General features: G+C 59.2%; 3 protein-coding genes and 1 long non-coding RNA gene across 7 annotated transcripts in view; 2 read left to right on the forward strand and 2 right to left on the reverse strand.

Annotated features, from left to right (window-relative positions):
- The window catches only part of PEBP4 (phosphatidylethanolamine binding protein 4), an 83,946-nt gene extending 80,001 nt beyond the window's left edge, over nt 1–3,945 (reverse strand). Inside the window, exons 1-2 of one of the 2 annotated variants that reach the window (XR_012657416.1) lie at nt 3,711–3,945; nt 1,349–1,683 (exon numbers count right to left, since the gene is read on the reverse strand). The gene's annotated coding sequence lies outside the window, so the exon portion shown is untranslated. Of the gene's footprint in view, nt 1–1,348; nt 1,684–3,710 lie in introns of those variants that run through there. The other variant, XM_075074756.1, reaches the window with a different exon arrangement.
- Nucleotides 183–14,848, forward strand: RHOBTB2 (Rho related BTB domain containing 2). Of its 3 annotated transcripts, none has more exons than XM_075074746.1 (11): nt 183–244; nt 3,625–3,702; nt 9,945–10,146; nt 10,349–10,452; nt 10,567–10,752; nt 10,847–11,871; nt 12,832–12,950; nt 13,035–13,185; nt 13,308–13,396; nt 13,622–13,727; nt 13,805–14,848. In XM_075074746.1, exons 2-11 carry the CDS (start codon nt 3,644–3,646, stop codon nt 14,041–14,043), a joined length of 2,280 nt encoding a protein of 759 aa, XP_074930847.1. In that variant the 5' UTR covers nt 183–244; nt 3,625–3,643; the 3' UTR covers nt 14,044–14,848. The 3 variants fall into 3 exon arrangements, with proteins under 3 accessions (XP_074930847.1, XP_074930846.1, XP_074930845.1); XM_075074745.1 differs by lacking the exon at nt 183–244 and adding an exon at nt 3,013–3,203; XM_075074744.1 differs by lacking the exons at nt 183–244; nt 3,625–3,702 and adding an exon at nt 6,373–6,563.
- Nucleotides 14,849–16,251: 1,403 nt separating this feature from the next.
- Nucleotides 16,252–25,022, reverse strand: LOC142048137 (tumor necrosis factor receptor superfamily member 10A-like). Its single transcript, XM_075074748.1, has 10 exons — nt 24,887–25,022; nt 20,751–20,883; nt 20,318–20,446; nt 19,717–19,831; nt 19,540–19,631; nt 19,340–19,429; nt 19,172–19,212; nt 18,584–18,724; nt 18,051–18,132; nt 16,252–17,906 (listed from the first exon to the last, which is right to left on the reverse strand). The coding sequence occupies exons 1-10, from the start codon at nt 24,956–24,958 to the stop codon at nt 17,614–17,616; spliced, it is 1,188 nt and encodes a 395-aa protein (XP_074930849.1). The 5' UTR covers nt 24,959–25,022; the 3' UTR covers nt 16,252–17,613.
- LOC142048139 (uncharacterized) lies at nt 24,964–26,727 on the forward strand. Its single transcript, XR_012657417.1, has 2 exons — nt 24,964–25,102; nt 25,960–26,727. It is a non-coding gene; the product is annotated as an uncharacterized LOC142048139 (long non-coding RNA).
- Nucleotides 26,728–27,118: the final 391 nt, after the last annotated feature.

A 27,118-nucleotide genomic window follows, 5' to 3' on the forward strand; every position in this document is an offset into this window, starting at 1 on the left:
AACGGCTCCGAGTGGAAAATTCCTGTCCGTTGAGCTCGGATTGTGGTTCAACAGGTTTTAGTCCCAGCCCCTTTATTTATGTCAGTGCAAAAACTCATCCCTAGGGCATTTGTTTGGATCACATGGGCGAGCATATAAAAATGGGTCCTACCTGTCCCGGCCAGTTAGCACCTTGGGAAAAAGCGAAGGCGGCTGCTGGACCAGAGGGGAGACCCACGGGACGGTGTAGAGCCAGTGCATGCAGGTAACCGTGCCGTCTGCCCGGAGCAAATTTATCCCCCATTTTTTGCCCCAGGGTTTTGTCAGAGCTAACCCCAGTAGTGGTGACGGGGTACAGTGAGGCTGAGGGCTTTTCCCCCGTGCCAGGGAGCTGCGGCGGGATGCAAAGGGGTGTAAGGGTTGAGGGTTTGGAAATGGGTCGGTGGGCTGCACTGGAATGGAGTACTTTACTGGAATAGGAGTAGCTTTAAGTGCCACCGCAGGCCGTTTCCAGTGGGCTGTGAGCTGATGCAGACCCTCCGGAGCGGGTGATGCTCCTTGTTCCCTCATTCCCCCTTCGCTCCCCTTCAAGCTGTTGAGAATTGGGCTGTCGGGCCACAGCCCGGGTTTAACGAGTAGCCCATGGCCGGTGCTGGCGCTCGGGCCACGTGCGAGAAGATGCCAAGTTGTGGGGGTGAAGAGTCTTCCCGCGTGGGACGGATGCCACCCCGCTGTCCCACGGGAACAGGGAGGATAAAACCGGTGACTCTCCGTGGCTGCTATTTGCTGCTTCAGTAAGGGGTGTTGATGTCTCTTGGCAGGTAGTCGGGAAGTCCTTGCAGCCACCAAATGCTCCCATGACCTCCCTGCCCGCCTGCCTGCCTGCCTCGCTCGCAGTCCCCTGCTGCCTGCAAGGTGGCCTGGCAGGGCAAGAGGCAGCGCTGCTGCTGCTTCGTTTTGCCTGGGAGCCGTTAGGGTAGGAAGTGGTTTTGGGGGCTGGGGTGCTCTTTCACAAGCAAAAGCACGAGGCACGGCCCCTCTCCCGCAGGTCACCGCTTGCAGCCAGGCTCTGCGGTGGGGAAAGGGGGTGATGCTCCCACTCACCCACCTGTGAAGGCCCCAGGGGGTCCTGGCCAGCCCCGGTGCTGGCTGCTGGTGGTCTCACACCCCCCACGTCCCCTCCTTTCCCAACTTTCAAACAGCCATCGCTAATGAGAGAGACCCAGGCAGCTCCTCTGCTCCCTCCCTCACCCCCCTGGGTCCTGCTGGGGGCTCTGGGACCCCGAAAGTTTTCTCCGTACCCAGCATTGCTTCTTCCTCTGCTCTCCATCCCTCCTGGAGACAGTTGCTTAGAAACAGACTCCTTGTTCTTTGACTTTTTAATTAATTTTTTTTAATGTGGAGATATGCAGGCTCCCCCGCCGAGCCCCCCCAGACCCCACACCGTGCTCGGTGCCGGGTCCTGGCTGCAGCCAGACCCAGAGACAAGACCCAGGAAGTCCCACTTTCCTCCTTCTCGCTGAGCATCGGTCCCCAAGCTGCAGCAAGCTGGGCAGGCACCCGTCCCGCACCCATAGCAGCTCCCTGGGTGTGAAGTGAGAATTAATTCCTTGGGGTTGTTTGCTCAGGGGGGTTATTTTCTTCTTCTGATGAAAAGCCCAGGATCGTTGGCAACGCTATCAGCCTATTTTTGCCCTGCTCCCCCTAGCAAGAGAACCAGGAGAAAAGGGAAACAGAGAAGCCACAGGATGCACCGTTATAAGAGGAACTTTCCCCAAATAGAAGCTTTTCACAGTTTTTTCACGAGGCGTCAGCAGCTCTTAATACTGTATGAAGCTGTGAATACTGCATGAAGCAGCTGGTCGGCGGGGAGCCTGTGAATGTTTCAGGCTGCAGCTGCAGCCCTCCTACGAGCACGGGGCCGGCCGTGCATGCCCAAAGCCTGGCTGGGGTGGCGGGGGCAAGCAGCTGGAGGAGCAGCCTTAGCTGCCATTTCGTACCAGCAGCACTTTTTGCACCAGTCAGGGTGGTAAATCCAATGTATCCCAGGTGGAGGGTGCAGAATTCCTGCCGAGACCTTGAATTTTGCTCTGACCCCGTTTATAGCTGCAAAAGATCTGTCTGGAGAACCCCAGCTCTGTGCTGGGGTAAAGGGAGGGATGCTTTGCTTATATAATACGTTGCCTTTTACAGGAGTACATGGCTCCTTCTGGCTTTAAATATTTATAAACTGAGTGATGAATCCCTGAAATTCTGCAGCGGTATCGATGGCAGGATGAGTTATCACCCATGGCGTATCAGGTGGCTGTATTTCAGGGCTGGGAGACGGGATCCAAGCGTGTAGCTGGGTCATAATGTGCGTACGCAGTGAATTTCCAGAGCACCCCAATCTCCTGGCTCAGAGATAGACCCTGTTTCTCTCAGGACAGGGGATGAAAGGTGCAGAAATGTTCTTTTTGCTTGCTTTAGACCTTCCCCTCTGGTATTGGGAGGATTCCTGGACTTTCCCTCCCAGCCCGCTCCCCACCGGCACAGTGGCACATCCCATCGTGCCGTCTCCAGCGGCACAGGGTCCCTTCGTCCCCGATGTTCCCCCCTCACGGTGGGGTTTGGTTTTGCCATTTTTACAAAGCGCTGGTTGGCGACTTCTCCTGTCTGCTGGGTCCAAATGGTTTTTAAGTCCGTAAAAACCATTTGTCTGAGCTGTCTTTTCCCTCCGTGGCTGCCCGGCGAGGGAAGGCTGAGCAATCCCAGTCCTGCTGATGGGGCTGGGGAGCTCATGTGGGTGCCTGGGGCAGCTGCCCTGAGCAAGAAGATCCCTTGTAGCATCACCCAGGAAGAAAAGCTGCAGGATTTGGGGTTTTCAGAGCAGCAAAATGGAGGGGTGACCCTCACTGCTCTTCCTGGGTGGTTCCAGGGAAGGAACCAGCACCACGGTGGGTCTCTGAAACATGCTCTCTGGCAGGAGCCAGGTGTCTGCTGGCTTTGCCAGGAGCGAAGCCCAGGCTGGACTTTGCTCCAGCCTGACGTGAGCAGGCACCATTGATCCGGTGACAGGAGAAGGAGAGGAGAGAGCCCTGCTGCCCTGCCTCACTCCGCAGCTCGCAGGAGGGGAACTTTGCCCAAAGCAAACATGCCGGTGGGCTCAGCGGTCTGCTGGCCACCCCAGGAGCCAGACACTGCTCGGGGAACACGTGCCCACAGGGAAGGCTCTTAGCCCACGGGTAAAGCGCTTGGAGAAGGGGAGTGGTGTTGGGGGACCCCTTGACCCGCCTGGCCAGCCCGTGGGGCCGAGGAGAGGCTGGCACTGTGAAACCCAGCACAGGGCTTCAGTGCAAGGGCCGGGTCTGGGCACGCCTGTTGCAAATATCTGTGTATCTGCCCCTCGGCTGCTTTGTACGGTGAAGGTGGTGGCATGGGGAGAGCAGACCTGGCAGCGAGATGTAGGGGCGGTGGGCAGAGCCGCTCGGTAGCCAGCCCCTCTCCCCGCGCAAGGACACTTCTCGGCCAGCCCGGGTGGCTGTGCAGGACTTGCCCTCCCAAAGGCTTTCTGTCCCCAAGGTAGCAGGGTGACACCGTGCAGGACGGGGAGGGGAGGCCACGTTTGGCGTGTTTTCACAGAGCCCTTCTGCTCTTTCCTTTCAGAGTCTGCCAAGAGAAAGAGATGGAAACCCGCGGGAAAGGCAGCCCTGCCGGGAAGATGACTGCAATGGCTCACAGCCTGTAAGTACCTGCCCGCCGCGGCGCCGGTTCCTCCAGCCTCCCCGTTCAGGCACTTTTCCTCTGGCCACTTTCTGCAGGAGACTTTGCTCTTTGCTCCCCTCTGACACGTGCCACCGCGACATCTCCGTTCCCCCACAGATAAGGTAGAAAACTCACAGCAGGGCTTAGGGCAGAGCAAGGCAAAGGCAGGTCCCTGGCAGCGGGGGCCGCAGGAGCGCGTGGTCTGGGGCTGCCGGAGGGTGTTGGGGTGTCTCCCCGCTGCAAATCTGCTTTTGCCGCGGTGCTGCTGGCGAGGGATGCATTGCCTTGGTCTGTTGCAGCCTTTCAGGGAGCCGTTGGGAGGGATGGAAACATCCCTGGCGTTAAACCCTAGGGAGTAGTAAAGTTTACAGGGGAGGGCACAGCTGGAGCAATGTCTGCTCATGTCTCTGATATCCAGAGAGCTGTTTCATTCCTTGCTGGGGAGAGGGAGATGGAGGGAGGAGGATGGTATGGGGTGAAAATGGGTGCTTGTTCCCAGCGGCGTGAGCTCCCCAGTGCTCAGCCGTGGGGTTTGGGGCTCTTTGCCTGGGAGTGAGGGTGATTACGGAGCTGGGCAGATGGGAGCCCTCCAGGACAAGGTCAAGAGGCTTAAATCGGAGGGAGACATGGGAGTAGGGAGCAAACGGCCTTTTAATTACAGCCCTGCTGGAGGCAGTGGTGCTGAGGGAGGGGAGTGATCGCCTTGCAGCCGTGCCATGCCGTGGGCAGCCATGCCATGCCACAGCGTGGGCTCGCTGGGGAGCAGTGGGATGCAGCGAGTCGGCTGAGATTTGTGTTTCTCCTCCCACGGAGCACAGGGGCTGCAGGTAGCAGCCACACGCTCTGTAAGATGCTCCTGAGACCCTTCCCCGGCCCTCCCCAGTGCCTCCCGCTGCGGGGTCTCTCCTCCCGGCAAAGCCTCCTGCCGGGAAAGGGGCCCGTGCATCCGCTGCAGCCCGGGTGTTTCGACCGCAAGTGACAATTGTGCTTTTGTTTTGCCTAGCAGGCAGGGGGGCAGGCGGGAATTCGGCTGCCCAGAAAGCTGCCAGGAACTCTTTATGCCACAATTAAGCACCTGCTACAAGAGAGCAAATAAGCCAAATCATGCGGCTGGCAAACAAGCTTTACGTGTTCCTTCCCCGTGACCCACTCCAAGAAGAAAGCTCAAAGCTGCAGCTCGGCTGCTCGCAGATCCCGTTGCAGGGGAATAAATAGCTTTGCCGTGAAGCCGATAGCTTTGCCGCCGGCTCGCGGTCCCGGTGTGGGCACGGAGGCAGCGCCGGGAGCTGCCTATGCCCGGCTTGAAAGCCAAAGGGCTCCCCCCTCCCCAAATAAGCGACTCCATCTCCTTCTGCTATGGAGAGAGAGATCCCGGTCCTGCGAGTTAGGTGAGGTGGGGGGCGATGCCGGGGGGCCGGGATGCGGGGTTGTGCCGAGCGGCTGCCGGGGCTGCAACGCAAAGGTGCGAGGTGAGACGAGCGCTGAGGTTTTTGACGCCGGCTGACGCAGCGTTGCATCAGTGCTGGCCGCGCCGCGGGCTGCTGGCCGGCCTGATCCGAGCGGAAAGGGAGGAAAGGGAGCACGGGGGCCGAGCTTAGCGTGGCTCGGCAGAGGAGATGGGGGGGGGGAAAGGCAGCCGAAAGCCTTGGGAAAGGATGGCGAGGCATCACATGATGCGGATATACGGGGTCAGAGCAGCGGGGCCAGCGTGCCGAACGCCTTCCCGGCAGCCACGCTGCAAAGATGACTCCGAGTTTTTTTATGCCCTGGGGTGGCAGGGCTGGGGGGCAGCCCTGGGGGGGGCTGGGGGGTGAGGAAGGGGCTGCGAGGGGCGCTGCGGGCTGGTGTTCAAAGGCAGTACTGCTTCGTGTGGCCTGTGCTCGGAGAGCACAGATGGGTGGGTCAGCTCTGCCCCCACCTCACCTACTGCAAAGGGCTTGGGGTGCTCTAGGGGGGTGGGCTGGGGCTTGTGAGCAGTCACACGGGGGGGTCACCTCCAGCACAGCCCCATCCTCAGCCAGGCTGTTGGCCTGGCAGCACCCTCAGCACCGCACGTGGCCCGGCTGGGATCCTGGGGGGCAGCAGCACCCCTACAACAAGGCAAGGGAGGAAGGTGCTCAGAGGAGGGGGCTGGCAGAGGGTGCACCCCTTCCCGGGGGGGCAGGAGTGAGCTGGGGGGGTTCGGATGCAGAAGGAGGATGGAGGTGGGATGCAGGGGGAGGATGACAGTTGGATGCAGCAGATGATGAAGGGCAGGGTGGGGGTTCCATGCAGGGAGGGGCTGGGGGCAGGAGTGGGGTGCAGAACGGGAATCCCCCATGCAGGGCAGGATTGGGGGGGCAGGATGGAGACCCCTGCGGGGGAGGGCTAGGGGCGGGATGGGGGTCCCGTGCGCGGCAGGATGGGGTGCCCCACCGAGGAACCCCAAACCCGCTGCCCGCCTGTAGCACCACCCCCCCCAGATACCCCCCCAAATCTCTCTCAGCCAATGGGGGGCGGCGGGGGGGCGTGGGCGGGGCCTCGGCGGGGCCGCTTGTGTTTTGTGAATGAAAGGCGGGGCGGGCCCGACTGCGGCGCGCCGTTCCGCGCAGGGTTGCGCGCAGGTTTCCGCGCAGCGCCGGGCAGCGCGCAGGGCTCCGCGCAACGCAACGGCAACGGGCCGCGGATGCGGAGAGCGGAGCTGCCGAGGTACCGGCATGGGCCCCCGCGCCCCAGGCCCTGAGCCGCGCAGCGCGGCGCCGAGGAGCGCAGAACCGAGCCGCGCAACTTGCGCCGTGGCCATGTCCGGAGGGGCGAGCTCGGCCCCGGCCCCTGGGAGCCGCCGCTTCATCTGTGTTGGTGTAAGTACCGGGCTCCCATCCCCCGTCCGCCCCCCAACCCTTTCTCCGCCGCGCCCCGCTCCGCCTCCGCGCATCCTGCCCCGCCGCCCGGCCCGGCCCGGCTCTCGGCACCGGGAAACAGCGAGGGCCCGGCCCCTTCCCGGTGCACCCAGCGCCGCCTTGCAATGCACTGCACCCCCCGGCCTGGCTGCTCCGGGCACCCCCTCGCCCCCTCGCAATGCCCTGCACCCGGCCCCGGTGCAGACCGCACCCGGAGCCCATTGCAATGCCCCGCACCCCCGGCCTAGGCGCTCCCCAGCCCCCTTGCGATGTCCCGCACCCCCGATCTGGGTGTTCCGAGCACCCCGGCCCTTTTGCAAAACCCCGCACCTGCTCCCGGGGCTCCTCAGCCCCCTTGCAATGCCCCGCGCCCCCGCTCCGGGTGCTCCGAGCACCCCGAGCCCCTGGCAATGCCCCGCGCCCCCGCTCCGGGTGCTCCGAGCACCCCGAGCCCCTGGCAATGCCCCGCGCCCCCGCTCCGGGTGCTCCGAGCACCCCGAGCCCCTGGCAATGCCCCGCGCCCCCTCTCCGGGTGCTCCGAGCACCCCGAGCCCCTGGCAATGCCCCGCGCCCCCGCTCCGGGTGCTCCGAGCACCCCGAGCCCCTGGCAATGCCCCGCGCCCCCTCTCCGGGTGCTCCGAGCACCCCGAGCCCCTGGCAATGCCCCGCGCCCCCTCTCCGGGTGCTCCGAGCACCCCGAGCCCCTGGCAATGCCCCGCGCCCCCTCTCCGGGTGCTCCGAGCACCCCCCCCACCCGCTGCCGGTGCCCCCTGCCCGCCATGCCCCCCGACCCCGCTGCAACCCCACCGGGGTCCCCGCTCCCGCACCCCCTCCCCGCTGCGGCCTGCACAGCCCCGGCTGCCTCCGCGCGGCCTCCCGGGCCCCCCCATCTCACCCCCAGCTCAAAGCAGCCAGGAGGGTCACGAGAGGTGCCGTGTTATTTTTGTGCATTGCTGCCGTTTTGGGGTGATTTCCCCCCGGTTTGGGGGCTCCCCTCCCCTCCTGAGGTGCGGTATGGAGGATTTTTAGCCTGGGAGTTGCTAGGCGACGGCTCCCGGGGTGATGGTGCAGTTGCCTTGGCAACAGCAGGCTGGGCAGCCTGGAAAGAGCAATTTTGGGGTTCTCCTTGGGAGGGGGGGTGAATTGGGTGTCTGTGGTTTGGGGGGAGGGGGCTGCAGCAGGTGGGGAGAGCGGGGCTGGGGGGGCAGCTGGGTGGAGCAGCCCTGTTCCCCACGGAAGGGCTTTTGCTGGGAGGGGAGAGCTCTGATGTCTCCACATCTTGGGATACTTCTTGCTCTCTGGTGGGTTTTGGAGCCATCCCCAGGAGAGAGGTGGTGGTGGGGAAGGCAGGGAGGCGGGGAAGGGGGCTGCGGACATGGTGGCATGGTGCTGCTGAAATTGTCCCTGCGAAGAGGCTCAGTCCCGTCCCAGGGCAGTGTCTCATGGGTTGGGGGGCTGCGAGCCACCCCCGCGGAGCCGCCGGAGTTCCCCAATGTGCTTCTGCTTTATTCAGAGCCTGCATTTCATGCCCGCTGCTGTCCCCCTCTTTCCTTGTCACAGGCACTGATCCCGTTAGCATTTATCCCTTAATTCCCTCGGGGCACGGACTTTCCGAGCAGGCTCCCAAGCTCGGCTGGGTGAGGGCCGAGCTCGCCGCACGGGGCGAGCATCCAAACTGACAACCGCAGTTGTCATCTCCATGTACCTTCCCCCCCTTCACCGGCTGAATGAGCTCAGCCGACTTGGGAGCACGGCTGGCCCTAAAAATAACCGCAGCGAAGCTCCCCAAGCAAAGCTGGTCCCCAGGAGGAGCAGGGGTCTGGGGATGGTGGCGGAGTGGGATGTGTGAGATGGAAACTAATTTCCAGGGGCTAAGAAGGAAGGAGACAACCTGCCCCACTCCTTTTCGCCGTGCAGAGCCAAAGGAGGTTGCTATTCCTGGTTTGCAAAGCCCTTGGCAGACAGCATTCCCGCATCCCAAAGGATGGAGGGGACATGGTGTGTGGTGACAACTACTCAGAGAAGTTTTGCTTTGGGACCAGCCGATATCTAAGTGCTGGCACCTAAAGCGACCTGGATTTGTGCCACCCGCCTTTGCCTACACTTGCCCGCAAGGCTTGTGGCTCAATCCTGTGCAGTGCTGAGCCCTCTCACGTGCCACCTCCTCCAGGCTGGTGTAGCCAGGTGTGCTCAGAGAGCTTGTGCACGGGAGGGAGGTGCTAACATTGGAAAGTCCTTGCCAGGCTGCTAGTTTAGGGAGCTGCGTCCGTGGTCCCCGCGTGCAGGGCGCGGTTGCCATCGTTACTGGGTATTTTAGCTCACTGAGCCTTTGCGCCGGTGGTTTATTATAGCAGCTCAGGAGGCCGGTGCCAGGAGCGAGTGACAAGGGGGAAGAGATCTGCAGCTTTGGGGCGTTCAGAGCGATTGGATGTGGAGGTTTTTTCTTCCTTCTCCCCTTCCCTCAATCTCCTCCCTGCTCTTCCTATTGAAAGTCATGTAAATCCCTGGGTTAATGCTGCGATGAGTTAATTCTGGCTGATTTAGACTCTGGGGCTCTGAACGAGCAAAGGGTGGTACACCTGGGCACGCCTGCTTGCAGGATACAGGCACTTTGCTTTGGCTTCGTGGCACCCACAGCACCGACCTCCCTCTCAGGAGGGTTCGGGTCGTGCCTGGTCCTGGGAAGCCAGTGATATTGGGAGCCTTCCCAAACCTGACGGCTGCTGAGCCTCCTGGGAACATAACAAGTTTCTTCTCCTTTGCTGCTGGGAGCAAACATCCCCTCCGGGAACAGGGTGGGAAAAGGGGGGTATCAGACCTGGTGCTCCCCCGAGACAGGCAGCCAGAGAGGCTGGCAGTGGCAGTGCCCGGTGTACGCTCGGTCGGGCGGATCTGGAAGCTTCGCTTGCAAACACTGGAGAGGGAGAAAGGGGAAAGGAGGAGGGGAAAAAAAGGAAAAAAAAAAAAAAAAGCCTCACATGAACAAGCATGAGCCAGGGCCGGAGAGACGGGGAGGGAGGAGGGTCGAATCTAACGCAGGGCATGTGTCTGACGCGCGGCAGAGCAACGCACGCGGCCACGAGAACATTAAATTTTAAAGGGGACTGGCGGGGAAGCGAGCTGGGGAGGGGTGGGCAGCTGCCTTCACTCGCTGCCTTCACCAGGGCTGCCGGCTGCTGCAGAGCTTTCCCCGTGCTACGAGGGTCTGGTGGCTCTGAGCACGAGTATCAGCATCACCTTGTTGCTTTGACCGCCTCAGCATCTTATCCCATCCCATCTGGACACAGCCCCCCTTCCCGGCTCATCCCAGCTGTGTTTGCTGACCCCTCGCTCCCCCTGCAGGTCCCAATTAATGGATTCTGACATGGATTATGAGAGGCCAAACGTAGAAACTATCAAGTGCGTCGTGGTCGGGGACAACGCGGTGGGCAAGACCCGGCTCATCTGTGCCCGCGCCTGCAACGCCACGCTGACCCAGTACCAGCTCCTCGCCACCCACGTGCCCACGGTGTGGGCCATCGACCAGTATCGCGTCTGCCAGGAGGTGAGGGCTGCCGGGGAGCGGGGCAGGGGTGCTGGGGCGGCTCAGCTCACGGATACCCCGTGGGGACCCTGAGGGGATGGAACTGCATCCTCCCCTTGGGGGAATAGTGAATTACTCCTCCATGCCCTGCACGCGGTGGGGACAGCCCGGCGCTCGCAGGGCTGAAGGACTCAGGAGCTGGACGATGTTTCTGTTCCTGCAGGTGCTGGAGCGCTCCCGGGATGTGGTAGACGATGTTAGCGTGTCCTTGCGGCTCTGGGACACCTTTGGTGACCACCACAAAGACAGGCGCTTTGCCTATGGCAGGTAGGGGAGAGGCAGAGCCTCGCCGCTGCCCTGGGCAGGGAGGGAGGGCAATGCCAAGGCACAGCGGGGTTGGCTCCATCATCAAGCCAGACCTTGATCCTCCTCTTCTTGCAGGTCCGATGTTGTGGTTCTGTGCTTCTCCATCGCTAACCCCAACTCCCTGCACCATGTGAAGACCATGTGGTACCCAGAGATCAAGCACTTCTGTCCCCGCGCGCCTGTTATCCTGGTGGGCTGCCAGCTCGACCTGCGCTACGCCGACCTGGAGGCCGTCAATCGGGCACGGCGCCCCTTGGCCAGGTGGGACTCTTGTGCCCCAATGTCCATGCCTGACCAATGCTTTCTCCTTACCCTGCATCTGAAGAGGTCTCTTCATTATCTCCCTTCTTTTCAGGCCAATCAAACCTAATGAGATCCTTCCCCCGGAGAAGGGGAGGGAGGTAGCCAAGGAGCTGGGGATCCCCTATTACGAGACGAGCGTGGTGGCCCAGTTTGGCATCAAGGACGTCTTCGACAATGCCATCCGTGCCGCCCTCATCTCCCGCCGTCACTTGCAGTTCTGGAAGTCCCACCTCCGCAATGTGCAGCGACCCCTGCTCCAAGCCCCCTTCCTGCCCCCCAAGCCCCCTCCACCCATCATCATCGTCCCGGACCCTCCTTCCAACAACGAGGAGCGCCCAGCTCACCTCTTGGAGGACCCCCTGTGCGCGGACGTCATCCTGGTGCTGCAAGAGAAGATCAAAATCTACGCACACAAGATCTACCTCTCCACCTCCTCCTCCAAATTTTACGACCTGTTCCTCATGGACCTGAGCGAGGAGGACCAGCAGAGCGCCGCGGGGCATGGCTTTGGGGTGGCCGTCACCGCGGCCGCCGAGCGGATGCTGCACCAAGAGGAGAGGCACCATGGGCGGGATTTCCTCCTCCGAGCCGCTAGCTTTGATATCTGCGAGAGCACCGAGGAGGCCGGATCCGGCCAGCGAAAACCGTGCCTTAGAGCCTCCACCAGTGATGGGATCCTGCGGGGCAACCGCTATGAGAATGGGGAGCGTGGGCTGCGGCGGGGAAGGGACCTTTCCTCTTGGAGCCGGGCTTTCACCAGCATCCAGGAGGAGATGGCAGAAGACCCGCTGACCTACAAGTCCAAGCTCATGGTGGTGGTGAAGATGGATGCTTCCATCCAGCCAGGTCCTTTCCGGGCCGTGCTGAAGTACCTGTACACAGGGGAGCTGGATGAGAACGAGCGGGACCTCATGCACATTGCTCACATCGCTGAGCTGCTGGAGGTGTTCGACCTCCGGATGATGGTGGCCAACATCCTCAACAACGAGGCGTTCATGAACCAGGAGATCACCAAAGCCTTCCACGTCCGGAGGACCAACCGGGTGAAGGAATGCCTGGCCAAGGGGACTTTCTCGGGTACGGCTCCAGGCTGAGGGGGAGGACCATCCGCAGCACCCCCTCTCCCATTGTGGGGGGGGTCTGCCGGATGGATGCGGGGCTCGGAGCTCCTGGCTTTGCCCCTTGCGTGAGCGGGTCGGCCGTGCCGTGGGTCAGGAGATGCTCACTGACCTCCCCTGGGGTTTTTGGTCACGCTTTGTATTTCTGGGATTTTTATAGCATTTTTTTCTTTTTTTTCTGGGAAAGTGTGAGTGTCATGGCCCTTCATCAGGGTTTCCTGCTCCCCAGCCTGTCTGACAGCTCTGTTTATTTACAGGACAGCAGCAAAGGCAACTTCCTTCCTGCCTGGGCCCAGATTTTCACAGGGTCATCTGATTTACAAGGAGCAATGCGCCCTTGGTAGGACTTCCCTGGCCCCAGCTTTCTGCTGAGCATCACGTGCCGCGATGCTGCAGGGTGATGTCCGGGGAGGGGTGTGAAAGTCCCAGCCTCCCTCCAGCTGCGTTTTTTTTCTTTTCATGAGGATGGACCTTGATGTGGTCACGCTGTCACTGTCGGGGGACAGATGTGTGCTGGCCCCTGGTGCACCTCAGGGAGAAGCCCTGGTCCGGGTGGAGAGCAGGGATGGGGGCGAGCAGCAGGTCCCCGTTGTCCTTTCCAGCTCTCCCAAGGACTCAAGATATGTGGGCAAGATGTTTGCTTCTTGGGTTTTCCCCTTTGCTTTCAAATGTGTCATGGTGTGCCCTGGGAAAATCCCTCAGAAGAGCTGGAGCACCGGCACGGTCATTCCCTGAGCTCCTCTGAGCCAGCGGAGGATGCTGGGGAAAAAATATACAGATCTTTAGGACAAATTATAGGATATGCCAGGCTCGATCCCCTTCCCTCTGCTGACCCTGGTGCAAGACATTTTGTGGCAGGGGGCGGCTGAGCCCTGGGTGTTGGGGACAGTCCCAGTAGCGTCCCTCTGCTTGTCCCCAGATGTCACCTTCGTGCTGGATGACGGTGCTATCAGTGCCCACAAGCCCCTGCTCATTTCCAGCTGCGACTGGATGGCCGCAATGTTCGGCGGCCCCTTCGTGGAGAGCTCCACCAACGAGGTGAGGAGGAGCCCTGGGATTTGTCCTGGGAGGGTGGGACAGCTGGGGACAGCCGTGGGGTGACAGCCAGTGTGTCTCTCGCAGGTGGCACTTCCTTACACCAGCAAGAGCTGCATGCGGGCGGTGCTGGAGTACCTCTACACCGGGCAGTTCAGCTCCAGCCCTGACCTCGACGACATGAAGCTCATCATCCTCGCCAACCGCCTCTGCCTGCCGCATCTGGTGGCTCTCACCGGTGAGTCAGGGTGGCTGCAGTGGGACAGTGTCCCCCCCACCGTCCCCAAGCTTGGTGGCAGCTCCATGCTCCTGCTGTCACCCTGTCCCAGCCGCCCCGTAACCCCATGTGTCCCCCCACAGAGCAGTACACCGTCACCGGCCTGATGGAGGCAGCGCAGATGATGGTGGACATCGATGGGGACGTGCTCGTGTTCCTGGAGCTGGCTCAGGTAGGACGCGGTGGGACAGGACCCCGAGCCAGCAGGGCTGAGGATGGGGCGAGGTGCTGGGTGCTGCCACGCAGGGGGGTCTGGCAGCTTTGGGGGTGATGCTGTCCTGGCAGAGAGGACAGCCAGGTCTGGTCTTGGATGTCGGTGGAGGAATAGGATGAATTCCTCCCGCTTTCCCGGTGATCCGTGCCGTGGTGGCTCTGACACAGGCTCCATCTCTTCCAGTTCCACTGCGCCTACCAGCTCGCCGACTGGTGCCTCCATCACATCTGCACCAACTACAACAACGTCTGCCGCAAGTTCCCCCGGGACATGAAGGCCATGTCGGGAGGTGAGCGGGGGCCAGGACGGGATGACGGGGGTCCTGGTGGTCCCGGTGCTCCCCTCACCCCCTCCCTCTTGCTGCAGAGAACCAGGAGTACTTTGAGAAGCACCGCTGGCCGCCGGTGTGGTACCTGAAGGAGGAGGATCACTACCAGCGGGCGAAGAAGGAGCGGGAGAAGGAAGACTACCTCCACCTCAAACGGCAGCCCAAGAGGCGATGGCTCTTCTGGAATGCCTCCTCCTCCCCTTCCTCCCCTCCTTCATCGTCGGCAGCCACAGCCTCCTCTTCCTCCTCCTCCTCCTCCTCCTCAGCTGTGGTTTGATAGCCTGTCCTTGCCCTGGCTCCAGCATCCCTGGGAGGAGACGGGGAGGAGGAGGATGAGGAAGGGTGGGATGACCTGCCCCAGCACCAGGTGTGGAGAGGACACCACCGGCCGAAGCCCCAGAGGAGATGGTGGTAGCAGGGGCCCGTCCCTGCGGAGAGGCTGGGGGCCGGGCGCCAGCCCCCGGCGCTCCTGGAGCCCTGCTCTCCCCGCGCCGCGGCTGCCAGCACGCTGCAGGACTGGCAGAGACCGAGCAGCAGGAGAAACTCATGTTTACAGGAGCACGAGGGCTGTGTTGTGGTTTCATTTTGAGTGGTTTGGGGTTTTGTTTTTGGTTTTTTTTTTTTTTTTTTCCAACGTCAGCAGCATGAGAAAGAAGAAGAAACTCATCCCACTTCCACTTTAATTTGTAACCAGAAGCTGCAGGATACGGTTTGTTTGTCTGACAGCATCTCGCCACCGTGGGCAGCCGGAGCCACTGTGGGGGGTCCTGCCACCCCTTCGACCTGCAACAGGGTCAGGCACAGTGCAGGGGACCCCGGTCCCCAAATGCCTGCAAACACTGCAGCATCCCTCCTTTTACTCACAGGTGGGGTCTGTCCTAATTTGAGGAGCAGGAGGGAACAGGAGCCCTCTCCTCCCTGCCTCTTAACTTTTCATTTTTGTTTAAAAAGAAAACTTCAAGCAAAAAAAAAAATGCTCCCAACCGCCACCCCAACCTGCCACCCCAGAAACCAACCCCAGGCCCTTGGCTTGGGATTTTAGCCTGGAAGACTCCATTGTAATAAATGGTATTTTAAAAGCCCAGCGTGGTCCCTGTGTGTTTGGGAGGAAGCGGCTGGACACAGGGCACCCTTGTGCCCTGCTTGAGGTGACACCAGCACCCCCCCACCAGCACTCCCGGGACGGACAGGGACAGCGGAGAAGCGTTGCAGGATCCAGCCATCAAATAAACCCTATGCCCTGAGAGGTGGCTTTACCGTCGGACTAATGTTGCATGTCCCACTTGTGTCCTTGTAGGTGTACAACCACAGCAGGTACGTGGCAGGAGAAGGCAGCACAGTGCCGGATGCCCGCCCCAGGAGGTTTGCAGGACTGGCAGGCAGGGAGGGACGCAAAACTGCTCACCCTTCCCAGCCGGGAAGGGGAAAGCTCCTCGGAGCCCATCCCCGGCAAGGTCTGCTGCTGGAGCGAGCACATAGGGATGCTCCTGGCAGGGATGCTCCCGCTGGCGTCCCTTCCCGCTCCGCTTTGCTCCTCTTCCTGGCTGGCCTCGGTGGAGCACCTTGGAGTCACTCATTTCGCATGCTCGTCCTCAGCCACGGATGCAGGAGCAAGGTTGTGGCTCTAGCAAGCTTACACTTGGTGTTTTCACACTTTGCAGCACCAGCGAGCAGGTAGGACGTCCAATTTCTTTCCCTTTCGAATGTGGGAGCTCACCACTGCTTCTGAGTCCTGTTTGCCTTCCCCAGGCCAGGACCCGAGCCCGCGTGGCCCAGCATTAAATCCTGCATGTGCCTGGCTCTGCAGGAGCTCCCTGCCCAGGTTTGCATGCTTGGGAGGCATGCTGGGGCTGCCTGGGACAGGACCTCTGGCATGAAGCCTGGCAGGTCACCAAAAGCTCCTGCTTTTAGCACTTGCCCCAGACCTGCATTATCAACCAACCCAACAGCGGTGCAAAGGCTGGTGGGCAGCTCAAGGGGGCTTTCTGGGGCAAGCAGAGTCCTTTTCTCACTAAGCACTGCATGGATTTGCAACACAGCAGCTATTGCAGCACACAGAGCCCTGGCTGGGTTGTAACCAGAATGGGGAGCACCACAGCCCCATCACGGGGGGTCAGCAGCATCGCTTGGCCCCAGGGTCCCAGCCCCTGCACGCTCAAGGGACTGACATTTCAGCCTCCTACTTTTGCAGGTGACTAAAGAGCACGGGACTCATGGCATAGGCGTAAGGGCAGAGCCCAGGTTGGCTGCTCAGGACTTTCCCTGGCAGAAGCAGTGCTGGTGGGGACCATTCCCAGCAGGATGCCAGCGTGGCAGAGCACTAGCACCGTGGGCTGGGTCCTCAGTGCCACACGGAGCAACTGCTGAGCATCTGGTCCAGCTCCTTGGGGGCCCACTGAAACCTAGAACAGACCGTTGCCAGTGTTATGGCAGACCAAGGGGGTAAAAAAAACCAACCAAACAAAAAAAGATGAGAAATCAGGAGGATTTTTTAAAAAGTTTATTCATCCTTCATACATTCACGTAAAAACTCAAAATAGCTAACTGGCTGGGCCAGAGCTCTGTATAAAAACACACAGTCATGCATAGTAAAAAACCAATGCTATTTTTATATTAGCTTTTAAGTTAATATGTACACATTTACAATTACTAAATAAATACATAAATACAGAATTTCTGCTTGTTTTGTAGAAAGGATTTTAAGTGTTTTTGAGGAGCTGGGGGAAGGGGCAGCAGCGGGAGGGATGGACGGGTGCTTTGCAGCACAGGGCAGCCCTGGCCCCAGAGAGGGGCTGGTGCAGCCCCTTGCACTCTCCCACTGCGCTATAGAAATTCCTGGTGGGCTGGGCCATACCGGGGTGGCAGCACATGTAGCCAGCTCAAGTAATGAAGTAGGTTTTTTTTCCAGCCAAGATGTCCCTGAGCTATGTGTGAGAGCCAGAGCATGGGGCTAAGTGTTTGAGGAGCGACCCGTCCAGCTGGAGGATGGATGGTGGGTACCCACAGTCACGGTTGGGCCTCAGTGCATTCACCTTTCCATGCTGGCTGGAGACAGATAAGGACAGCAAAGCCACCCCACGGCCAAGGGAACGGGAATTAACTGATTTGGTTGAGGTCATGGAGAAGGAGGTTTCTGGCCCACTGATAGTTTGCTGCCTACATTCCCCACCTTGCTCCGAGGAGGAGCTCGCTCACTCCCTGCACTGACCCTTTTCTCAGGCAACCCTGGTGATCACGGATCAGGTAAATCATTCCCACCCTCCCCTCAAAGTCCAGTTTCAAACTGATTCCTTACAGCAAGCAGAACCACTATTAGCTAAAATGCAATTAAGTAAACAGCTTTGCTAAGGTAACCCAAGAACCCCGTTAGTGCTTGCCCACCGAGCATACGGTATGAGAAGCTTGCTGGCCGGCTTAGAGATGTTCTACAAGCAGAAGTCAGGAACCCCGCAAAAGATGATCCAGTTAAAAACCACAGGGATGCCTACATCCTGCAGGGGCCCTTCTCTGCACTGATCCTGAAGGCATCCGTATAGTACCAGTGCTTCCAAGAGACACGGTCCCAAGGGACGCTCACAGTAGTTTCAGGCTCTTTGCATTGACCTGGTGAAATCAAGGCACCAGCTTGGATTTCATAAGGAAGCACCGAAATTGAGCCTGTAGCTTGACAGAGGAGACCGTGAGGCTTGTACTTCATGAGGGGATCAGTTCCTCTGGGCTCAGCTGAACTGTACAATGACTTCAAGAAGAAAAAAAGCCACAGGAGCTATAAAAAGATAAAATTCAAGTGTTCTTAGAGGTATTTTCTTTAGCTTGAAGTGGAGCGATGCAGGGCCTGCCCTGCTCCTCAGCTCACTTCGTATTGGAAAAATCCCTGCTGGACCAGCTTGGAGGAGATGTCCCCTGCAATCCCCCCGAGGTTGATCTGGTGCAGGGTCTCCAGCAGTGTGTTCACAGAGGCGTTCATCCCTTGTCTGTTCTGCCATGTGTTGAGCATCTGGAAGAAGGGCTCCAGCGAATACTTGTCGTTCATCTCCGCGAGGGCAATGTCATTCTCCAGCAGCCCAAGGGCTCGGCCATATCTCTTCCAGTCCTTGCAGGGCACATATCGGGCAAAGATGTCGACAGAGCACCGCAGAACTAGGGGGTGGAAAGGAAAAGTTCAGAGAACAGGGTAAAGCACAAACAGCTGGGTCAGAAAGGATTTTGCCCAGAAAGCTCATCCCGCAGGCTCACCCTGTCCCTGCTCCCCTCCCCCACCATCCCCTGGGCCCCAACACTTACGGATAACGGGGTCTTGTCCTTCCACTGGAACCAGATTCCTCCTGGGTTTCATGCTGGGATATGAGGTACTCAGCACCATCATCTAGAAAGAGAGCATGTTGTACCACCCAGCAAGCCCCAGCACAAATGCTATCCCCAAGCCCCACTAATGGGGGGTTAGAGACCCTCTCCCTCTCTCTGGGGGCTGTTGGGGCAGGAGATCACCACCACCCCCCCCAGGACACCCATTGTTTCCTGGCTTTGGCATGATAGCAGGAGACGAGCAGGGGAGAGCTGCCCAATGGGTCCTGGCCAAGAAGAGAAGATCTGTCTGCTCAGCATCAGCATTAAATCTGCAGAGGACTCTGGCAGCCAAGTGCAAACAGATTTTGCAGTCCTGAGCCCAGAACAAGGACAAGAGACCTCTTGCCGTCTCCATGTAGAAACTGTGGTCCAGCCCTGGAAGCCCCCGCAAGCTGATCAGCTTGGTGAAGGCAGAGGAAAGCATCAGACCTCGGCCAAGCATGACAGAGCAGAGGGTCACGCTCATGTACCTCTGGCCCTGGAGCACTGGGAGTCACCGAACCCGAAGCCCTGGGGAGCAGCTGATTCTGGGAGAACCGCTCATTTCGGATGTTGTCCTGTGTCCCCAGGCCACCACTACGGTACCTCGTCAGCTGCCGCACCAGGTAGTCCTGTGGCAGGAGAGAAGCAGGAACCAGTCGAGTCGGGCAGTCCCAGTAAGGCAGGGCTCACACTGGCCCCTCAGGGATGCCATCAACGGCAGCGGCATCTGCCCTGCCATGGCTTCAAGGGCATGGCTCACTTGCTCATCTTGAGCTTGCAAGGGGTCTGGTACAGCACAGCCCCCCCTACCAGGGACCCTGGATGTGCCGGTGTCTCTGCCAGGGAAGCGATAACGGCACTGGAGAGGGGGCTGCATGTGTCCCACACAGAGCAGGGCACCACCAGAGACCCTCCTGTGCTTGGCCCAGCTCTACCACATCTCTGCAGAGGAAAGACTCATCCTTCCTACTCCTCCAGCCTTCCCAGGAGCTGCAGGCAAAGCAGGGAGCAGAGGGGGGACCTCACCTCAGCCCCACAAACAGAGCGACCCCCGCCCCGCCATGCCGGCGACTCACCACCACGCTGCAGGACTTCCCGCTCAGGTCTCTCCCATCTCCTGGAAGATGAAAACAGTGCTGTGATCCCTCTTCCCCCAGGCAGGTACCTCTTCCCACCCAGCCCACACCCACACAGAGCCCCCAGACGGGGCAGGTGCTCCAGGGGTCCCCCCACCTGATGCTCACCTGGGGAACGGCAGCAGTGGCACTTGCAGATGAGGATGAAGAGCACAAGCAGGACCAGAGGTACCACCACGCTGGTCACAATCCAGCTGTCTAAAGCAGATAAAACATGGGGTGTGAGGAGCTGCTCTGGGTCTCCTCAGCAGCAGCTCACACCTCCATCCCTCAGCCCGCCTCCCCTCCTCCAGCAGCCCCCCACTCACTAGAGGAGCCGGAGGAGGTGCTGGTGGGAGGACCACACTGGCGGTCGCTGTGCGGTGTGCAGGGAGCCAGCTCCACTTCGTCCTTGGAACACCTGGGAAAGGGGGATACGGGGCAGGCTCAGCGGCCGGGGCTCCCAGCACAGGTGCCGGCGCGACCCGCCGCATCACCCAGCTCACCGGGGCCGGCACTTCTGGCACATCTCGCAGGGGTGGTCCGGGGAGCAGAAGGTGCCGTTCTTGCAGACGCACTGCGTGTCACTGATGGCTCGGCAGGGACGCAGCTCCACCTGATCTGCGGGTGAGAGTAGAGGCGGCTCTGCCCCAGCCCCTCTGCACCACGCTCCTCCACTCGCTTCCTTCGTTAACACGGCTAACGACCCAAGCTGACCCCCAAGCCTGGGGAAGACCAAGTCACTCTCTGCTGTGGGGTTTCAGCCTTACCCTTTCCTGCCCCACACCTCACCATGCCCAAGAGAAAAGCAGTGCTCACATCAAAGATCCACCAGCAGCCTACAATACTGCCATGAGCACAGTCCTCCTGGTCCTTGCTGGATGGACGTCTCATGTCCAAGCTTTGCACAAGGGATGCTGCATTGAACGGAGACGTAGGTCTGGTGCAAGCCCCTATACCAATTCCAGACCCAGCCTGCTCCCCGCACCCAGAGCCACTCTTCGGAGGTGCTGCAGGTGACCGTGCTCTTAAATAGAGAGATCTCTGGCCAGCTGAACCCGGCCCACGCTATCAGCCAGCATCGCCCTCTTACACACCAGCTCATACCTTCCCGACACGTCCGGCAGCCAAGGCACTTGGAAAAGTCATTTGGGTATTCGATGTATTCATCAGCTTTACACGGCAAACACGTGCTGGAGACATTTTGTTCTTTACAGTGCTCTGCAACGTAGGTGCCTGCAAGAGGGGGTGGTTGGGGAACACGGGGAGAAAGAAAGGGTGTATCTGTGAACATAAAGCACAGGACAGAGATGTCTTTGCAAAGAGGGAGTTGATTCTGCTGTCAGTGCAGCTAAGAGGCAAATTAGGAACCATCAAAAGGAAAATGTTCCCCTAATGAATCCTTAGATCTCACGACAGCAGAGCAGGGGAGAGCCAGAGGACCCGCTGCCTCCTCATGAGGAGCAAGGACACAGGGGCTCTGCAGGCAGAAACACGACGAGGCTGCACATGATATGATCAGTGTTTGAGACCATCTTACCCGCGGGGCACTTCTTGCAATAGCGATCAGTGTCTTGGACTTGGTAAAAATCTTCCCCTCCACTTCTTGGGTCCAAGGGATCCAACCTGTCCCGCCTATCCAGTGCTGCCGCAGCAGCTCCCAGCGCAAACTCCTGTCAAAAAAACCACAGAAAAACTTGCGTTAAAAACCACCCCAGGTCCATGGAACAAGGGAAGAAAGAGAAGGGCAAGAGCTGCTCTGCCCAGTGTGCTCACGCAAAGCAGGAGAGGCGGGCTGGGCCAGCTCAGAGCCGCTGGACCCAGCGGCCAAACCTCCCCCAATGCAGGTGAAGGGGACTTCCCCCGTACCAGGGTGGTTATTTCCTTGGCAAAGCATAAGGAGGAGGTTTGCAGAGGGATTCCCATGTGCCAGGTTATCAGCAAGGCAAAGGCACGCTAACGCTTCCTTAGGATAACAGCAAGCCCCCTTTCCTTCCCCAATTTCTGAGTGCATGAACCAATAGCACCAAAGAAAATGGAAGGTTAGGGAAGAGGAACAGGGAGGGTGTTTGTGGGGAGGAAACCAGCCCCATGTCAAGGCTGGTATGTGGCTCCTGTGCCCACAAGAAACACCCGGAGTGCTCCGGGCTCCCAGGGGACATCACGGCCTCCAGCGTTTCCGCATTATCCCTGTTATCTTGCTGCGGATCGGGAAGCTGACAACCCCGTTTCCGCCAGCTCACCGTGCACCTTTCTGCTGGCTCAGCTCTTTCTGTAGCGGCGGGGTCACTCCAGCGGCAGGGGGATGATGCTCACCAGGAACGACCACTCACCCCATCAGGGTTTGGGGAGCCTTTTGGGCACCCCATGTTGCCCTTGGCATCTCAACCAGCACAGGGCACAGCTGCTCCACGGATATACACGGACATAAACCTGCCCCTACCTCCCACCCCTGCTCCATCTACCCTGGGTTATAGGGAGGGACGATGCGCGGCCATGCTGCACGGCAGCGACAGTCTGGCACAGGCGCTTTCCCTCCCATACACAGGGCATGAAACCTGCCTCTTAAAGCAAATATTTCTTCTGTGAGTCAGAAGCCGCCTTTAAAGGCTGAAACAATAGAGACGCCAGCCATCCCCTGAGCAAGCCAGGCCATCTAGAGAGCTGATCCCACCACCACCCCCCCGCCCGTCCTCCCCAGACACTTCCCGCGCTTGTACAAGGAAGGGTGTGAGCGCTGAAATGGGCCGCAGCAGGTCCAACAGTCACGGGGCTGCAGAGGGTGACGCAGACCCACAAACAACACCGCAGAGATCAGCCAGGCCATGGAGAGGGTGATCTCCCAGCACCACCTCAGCACAGACCCCCCCTGAGCCCCAGCCAGCCTGGGAATGGGGCCATCGCCAGACCCTGACTTGGAGGAATCAAAGCCACATCCCTCCAACAGCTTCTGGCTCCACACCTCCCACTTCTGCTTTCTCCAGCTGGGAGGGTTTGCAAGTTTATAGAGTGCTTTTCTATCCAGCTCAGGAGATAAGTCTTGCTTTTACCTCCCAGGCACAAGCAGCTCTCAGGGTTTTACCCACTCTGGTCTTGAAAGTCTTCAGGGACTAAGACTGGGCAACCTGTCCCACTGCCTCGCTGTCCCCACAGGGGAATAAAAAAAAGGTCTTTCTACCCCATTCAAACTCTGCCAGGCTGCGAAGGTGATCAGAGCAACAACACAGCGTTACCTGCTGTTTGGAAAGGCCCCTTAGGCACAGGATTTCTTTACTTTTCATGAAACAGCAACTCTGCAGAGCTTGCACAAGTGCACGATAAGGTTATCAGCCCCCACCACCTCCCTTAGCAAGTGCAGTTCAAGTACACCAGCCCACCGCAGAGCCCTTGGCAGGCGAGGGCTGCGATCCCTGACTAACCTGACAGTCTTGCAAAGCATGGGGAGAAACCAGGCTGGGAGCCGTGGGCGAGACGCAATGGTATTCAAGAGTAGTTTTCACCCATAGTAAACATCCCAGGAAAGCAACACTGCCTCGAGGTAGAGGAATTACCAGGCACAGGAATCCTCAAATCCCTCATCAGCTAAAAGCCTCTTCCTTCTAGATGATCAGGTCTGGCAAAAAAGCTCTGGGAAGCATCAAGCTTTGAACTTTCCCTTCTTTCATCCCCCATTTGTTTTTCTCCCAAAGTGATCCCAAGGAAGGAGATGGATCCTACAGCAGAAGGCAGACCCCTCGCCAAACTCCTGACCACCAAGGAACATCCGTGCAGCATTAGTACGCAACCCTTGACTGTAGCAAGAGGGGCTCTTAGCCAAGACTGTTAAAGACCAGGGATAGAAGAGATGCCAGGGAGACACCCGATGTGCCTTTGCTCCAAGGGCACAGCTCTGATAAATGTGGGGTTTTCCTCCCACAAGACTTTCCGCGGATGGAAGTTGAGTTCCTGCAAACACAGAGGTCCAGTGGCATTCCTCCTCAGGAGCCCGTGGCCCAGGTCCAGGCATGATGCAACAACAAGTATTGGTGAGCAGAGGAAGGAACTGCAGCCACAATATCGTATGATTATCACGTGGGGACATCATCAGTTCTGATCAGCTCCCCCTCCCCTTTTCTTTTATTAAAAAGGAAAAAAAAATATATATATATATAAAAAAAGAGGCTGTTAAAAGAGTGCCTTTGGGTGATGGGTTTAGCAAGGCTTGATTTTATCAGGCAAGTCTAAATAAATGCTCATAAACAATATAGTGAACGAACTGGATGAGAAGTTGACTCTTTTAAAACCTGTTACGGGCAGCGCTGGTTTCAGCAACAGCAATTCCAGCGCAGGAACAGCAGCCACGTGTCCCGGGGCCACAGCCCTGCCGGGCTCCCTCGTGGCGGCAGCAGTTGCAGGCCAGCCCCGGGATAAAACTCAGGGTAGGATCCCTGCAATAAAACTCAGGGCAGGATCCCTCTGACTGACACATCAGGTGAGATGAGACTTTAGGTACTTCCCAGCTCTATAGCAACACCCCAGTCCATGGGGAAATATGACATGCGCAGGTGGGACTTTCTTTCCTAAAAGCCAGCGGCGCTAAGGGTTTGGACATCCTTTGGGCAGGCTGGAGAGGCAGCATTCCTGCACCAGGCAGCCCGGAGCTGCCCGCATCCGACCCTGATGCTTTTAAACATCCCGTGCAGTCTTGGCAATGCCATGAGATCCCGACACCGAATGGCAAACAAGGCTTGGAAGCGAAGGCAGTGGAAATCCCCTCCGGCGCAGGCAGCGCCATAGGGCAAGCCTCCAGCCCCACGTCACCTCTGAGCCCCACGATCCTTACACCCCGCACGCAGCCACCCAGCCAAGCATTTGCCCGCTGCCCCACACGCAGGAGGGCTGAGGTCACCCTTCCCGTCCCACCTCCACGCTGCTGCTTCCACCCTGCCCCACTGCCTCAGCCCCACACCCCACACAACCCCACCCCCCCTCGTGCCCTGCAAACCTGCCCAGGTGAGCGCCCACAGCCCTGCTCCCCTCCCGTGGACCCTGCCCAGGTGAACCCCCACCCCACACCTGCCCAGGTGAGCCTCCCCATAGCCTCAGCTCTCCCCAGAGCCCCTGTGCCATGTGTAACACCCTATAGCCTCAGCCCCCCCCAGTCCTCTGGACCAGGTGAGCCCCCATAGCCCCTGCTCTCCCCATAGCCCCTGCTCTCCCCGTAGCCCCCAGATCAGGTGAGCCCCCATAACCCCTGCTCCCCCCGTGGCCCCACCAGGTGAGCCCCACTATAGCCCCAGCATCCCCCCCCACAACCTCTGACCCATATGAGCCCCCACCCCCCGATCCCTCCCCCCCCATAATCGTTGGTAAAGGCGACCCCCCCCATCCCCTGCTCTCCCCCAGGTAAACCCCCAGTCCCCCTACACCCAGGGGCGCCCCCCATTCACACAGCCCCCCCCCCCTTGCTGAACACGTACCCCTCAGCCCAGGGCAGCCCCCAAACACCCCTACCGCCCCCTCCCCATCGTAGCCCCCCCGCAGGACCCTTTCCCCGCCCGGCGGACCGTGTCCCTCGAAAGCGCGGCAAGCCCGGGCATGTCGCGGCAGCACCGACGGGGATCCCCGGACCCCCCCCAACCCCATCCCCGACACCCACCCGCGCTCCCCCACCACCGGTTCCCCGACCCCACGCACCGTGACCGGCAGGAGGAGGAGGAGGAGGAGGAGGCAGCGCCGTCGGGGCGCGCCGCGCAGCGCCGAGCGCATCTTGCGCGGGTGGGAGCGGAGCGCAGCGGAGCGGGACGGCCCGCGGCACCGGGCACGGCTCGGGGACGAGCACGGCACCGGGCACGGCTCGGTACGACCCCGGGGACAGCTTTGCCACGACGGGACGAGCGGCTCCGTGGCAATGTATGAACCAGCGGGGCCCACCCGCTTATATGGGCGGGGGGGGGAGGGGGGGCGGGAGGCGGAGGAGGAAGAGGAGGAGGAGGAGGAGTAGAGCTATGACGGTCTACGACTGTCGGCTACGATTTCACGACGACAAGGAGGGCTGGCCCAGGACGGGCTTCTTTGCCAAACGTCCTCGTGCTCCTGCCACCACCAGAAAACCACAGCAAGGTTTCAGCGTGGGGTTTGGTGACAGCCCGGGGAAGCTGAGCTCGCCTCTCACAGCACTTTTCTTTTTTAGCGCGTCTTTCCCCTCTCCCCCCACGCTTTACTTTCCCCTTTTCCTCTGCCAAAATTGTTTTCGAAGCTCCCAAATCAGAAGCCATCAGGAATGCTTTTCCCAGGGTCTTCTTGGTTCCCCAGCTTGCGGGTTTTTTTTTTCCGCCCCCATCACTCAGCAGCCACCTCACGCGAGCAAAACCATGGGGTTTTGTTTTCCAGGGAAAAAGGGGTTACACAAATATGCCCTGGTGAGAAATCCCGGCCGCTGCCAGTGGGGCTGCGGCGGCACAAGGTGCAAAGGCACCGCACGGCTCTGCTGAAACGCTCGCCTGTCTTGCAAAACAGTCTTTTTTTCTTTTTTTTGCTTCTGAGCTGGAAGGTGGGGAAATTCCACCTCGGGTTTGTCTTTTTTTTTTGGGGGGGAGGGGGAACTTGAGCTGATAGGGAAAAAAAATTAAAAAGTTAAACCTTTGGACTTTCTGCCGTTACACAATCAGCTCTTCTGCGGTCAGTTTATCTGGATAGTGTGTAAGAAAAATTACTCCAACAAAACAAAACGGAGGCAGAGACATGGTGACTTGTTAATCTTTCCCTAGCCCTGAACTCCAAGTTAATCCTGGTGTGTGTTAGCGGGATTCAACAGCCCAAGGCTTCAAGCAGCCTCCCTCCCTGCCTTCCTTGGAAATGCCATGACTCACCGGAGGCTGCAGAGGATGAATACCTCCGGAGTGACTGCTCCAGCACTGCCCACGGCAAAGGCAACCGCAGGTGAGAGCCTGAAAGCGTGTGGCAGGGCTCAGGTGGAGCTGCAGGGAAAAAAAGCTGCTTTGCCAGGCAAAAAAGCTGCTCGCCAGTGGAAAAGGCTCGGTGCATTGAAAATCTGGGGGCAAACAGGGCTGCTGACCAGCTCGCCGGTGTCACCATCAGCCCCAGGACTTGGAGGAAGGCAGCGAGGCTCCTTGGGTCCAACGGGATCAGCAGAGCCACAGATAACCCACTCAAGATGTGGATATTTGGGAAGCATCTTGCCTTTGGTGACCATGCTCACGGCAGAGCAAGCGCTTGCGCGCCCTGCCACGCCGAGCGACGGAAACCTGGTTTTCTCCTTGCAGAAGTTAGGGCCTGTCCATGCCGAAAATAATTAAGTTGATGTGCGATTTGAAGGAGAAGAAGAATTCCTGGTTGTTTCCTGGGTGGGTACTTCCATTACAAGCCCCAAAAGTATGCAGGGCCTTTTGTTTAACCAAAACCATGTGTTCTGTGCTCTAGATACCACTGACTTCAGCTTAAGTCATTTGGGTCCTTAGAGAACAATTCATTTTTCAGTTAGGTCAGAATAAATGCTAGTCCTCAGCCTCACTGTATTTACATATTATGTGCATATTCAGTGGGACGGGGAAGGACCCGGACCATCCACTCTCCGAAAAAGCTACCTGACACCCTTTAGGGAACTGCCGCGTATAAACTCAGACGGGAAGAGGCTGGATGTAGCGCAAGGGGGACACAGAAGTGGAGCTTCCCAGTTTACCCCATAGTTTTTACTGGACCCTCAGATACGTGTCAGCAGCGGGAGGCCAACCCTTAGCATCCAGACCCCGAGACCTCAACCTCCTCCTGCCATACGCTTGTTATGAAGCTGCGGTGCCTCCTCTGTCCATCTCAATCTCCCCATTTAAAAAACCGGACTAACAGAGTTAGTTATCTGTGGTGACAAACCACAGAGATAATGTTTTTGCACAGCTCCAAACAAAGACG

This window comes from Phalacrocorax aristotelis, chromosome 24, assembly GCF_949628215.1.
Source record: "Phalacrocorax aristotelis chromosome 24, bGulAri2.1, whole genome shotgun sequence".
NCBI lineage: Eukaryota > Metazoa > Chordata > Aves > Suliformes > Phalacrocoracidae > Phalacrocorax > Phalacrocorax aristotelis.

Excerpts from the sequence above, each read along its gene's own strand:
- RHOBTB2 (XM_075074746.1), top strand. The coding sequence starts at position 3,644 with ATGGAAACCCGCGGGAAAGGCAGCCCTGCCGGGAAGATGACTGCAATG. Across the intron at positions 10,147-10,348 it reads AGTATCGCGTCTGCCAGGAG|GTGCTGGAGCGCTCCCGGGA; the intron begins GTGAGGGCTGCC and ends CTGTTCCTGCAG. Across the intron at positions 13,186-13,307 it reads GCATCTGGTGGCTCTCACCG|AGCAGTACACCGTCACCGGC; the intron begins GTGAGTCAGGGT and ends GTCCCCCCACAG.
- LOC142048137 (XM_075074748.1), bottom strand. The coding sequence starts at position 24,958 with ATGCGCTCGGCGCTGCGCGGCGCGCCCCGACGGCGCTGCCTCCTCCTC. Across the intron at positions 18,725-19,171 it reads GGAAGTCCTGCAGCGTGGTG|GACTACCTGGTGCGGCAGCT; the intron begins GTGAGTCGCCGG and ends CTCCTGCCACAG. Across the intron at positions 17,907-18,050 it reads AGGACAAGACCCCGTTATCC|TTCTGCGGTGCTCTGTCGAC; the intron begins GTAAGTGTTGGG and ends TCCACCCCCTAG.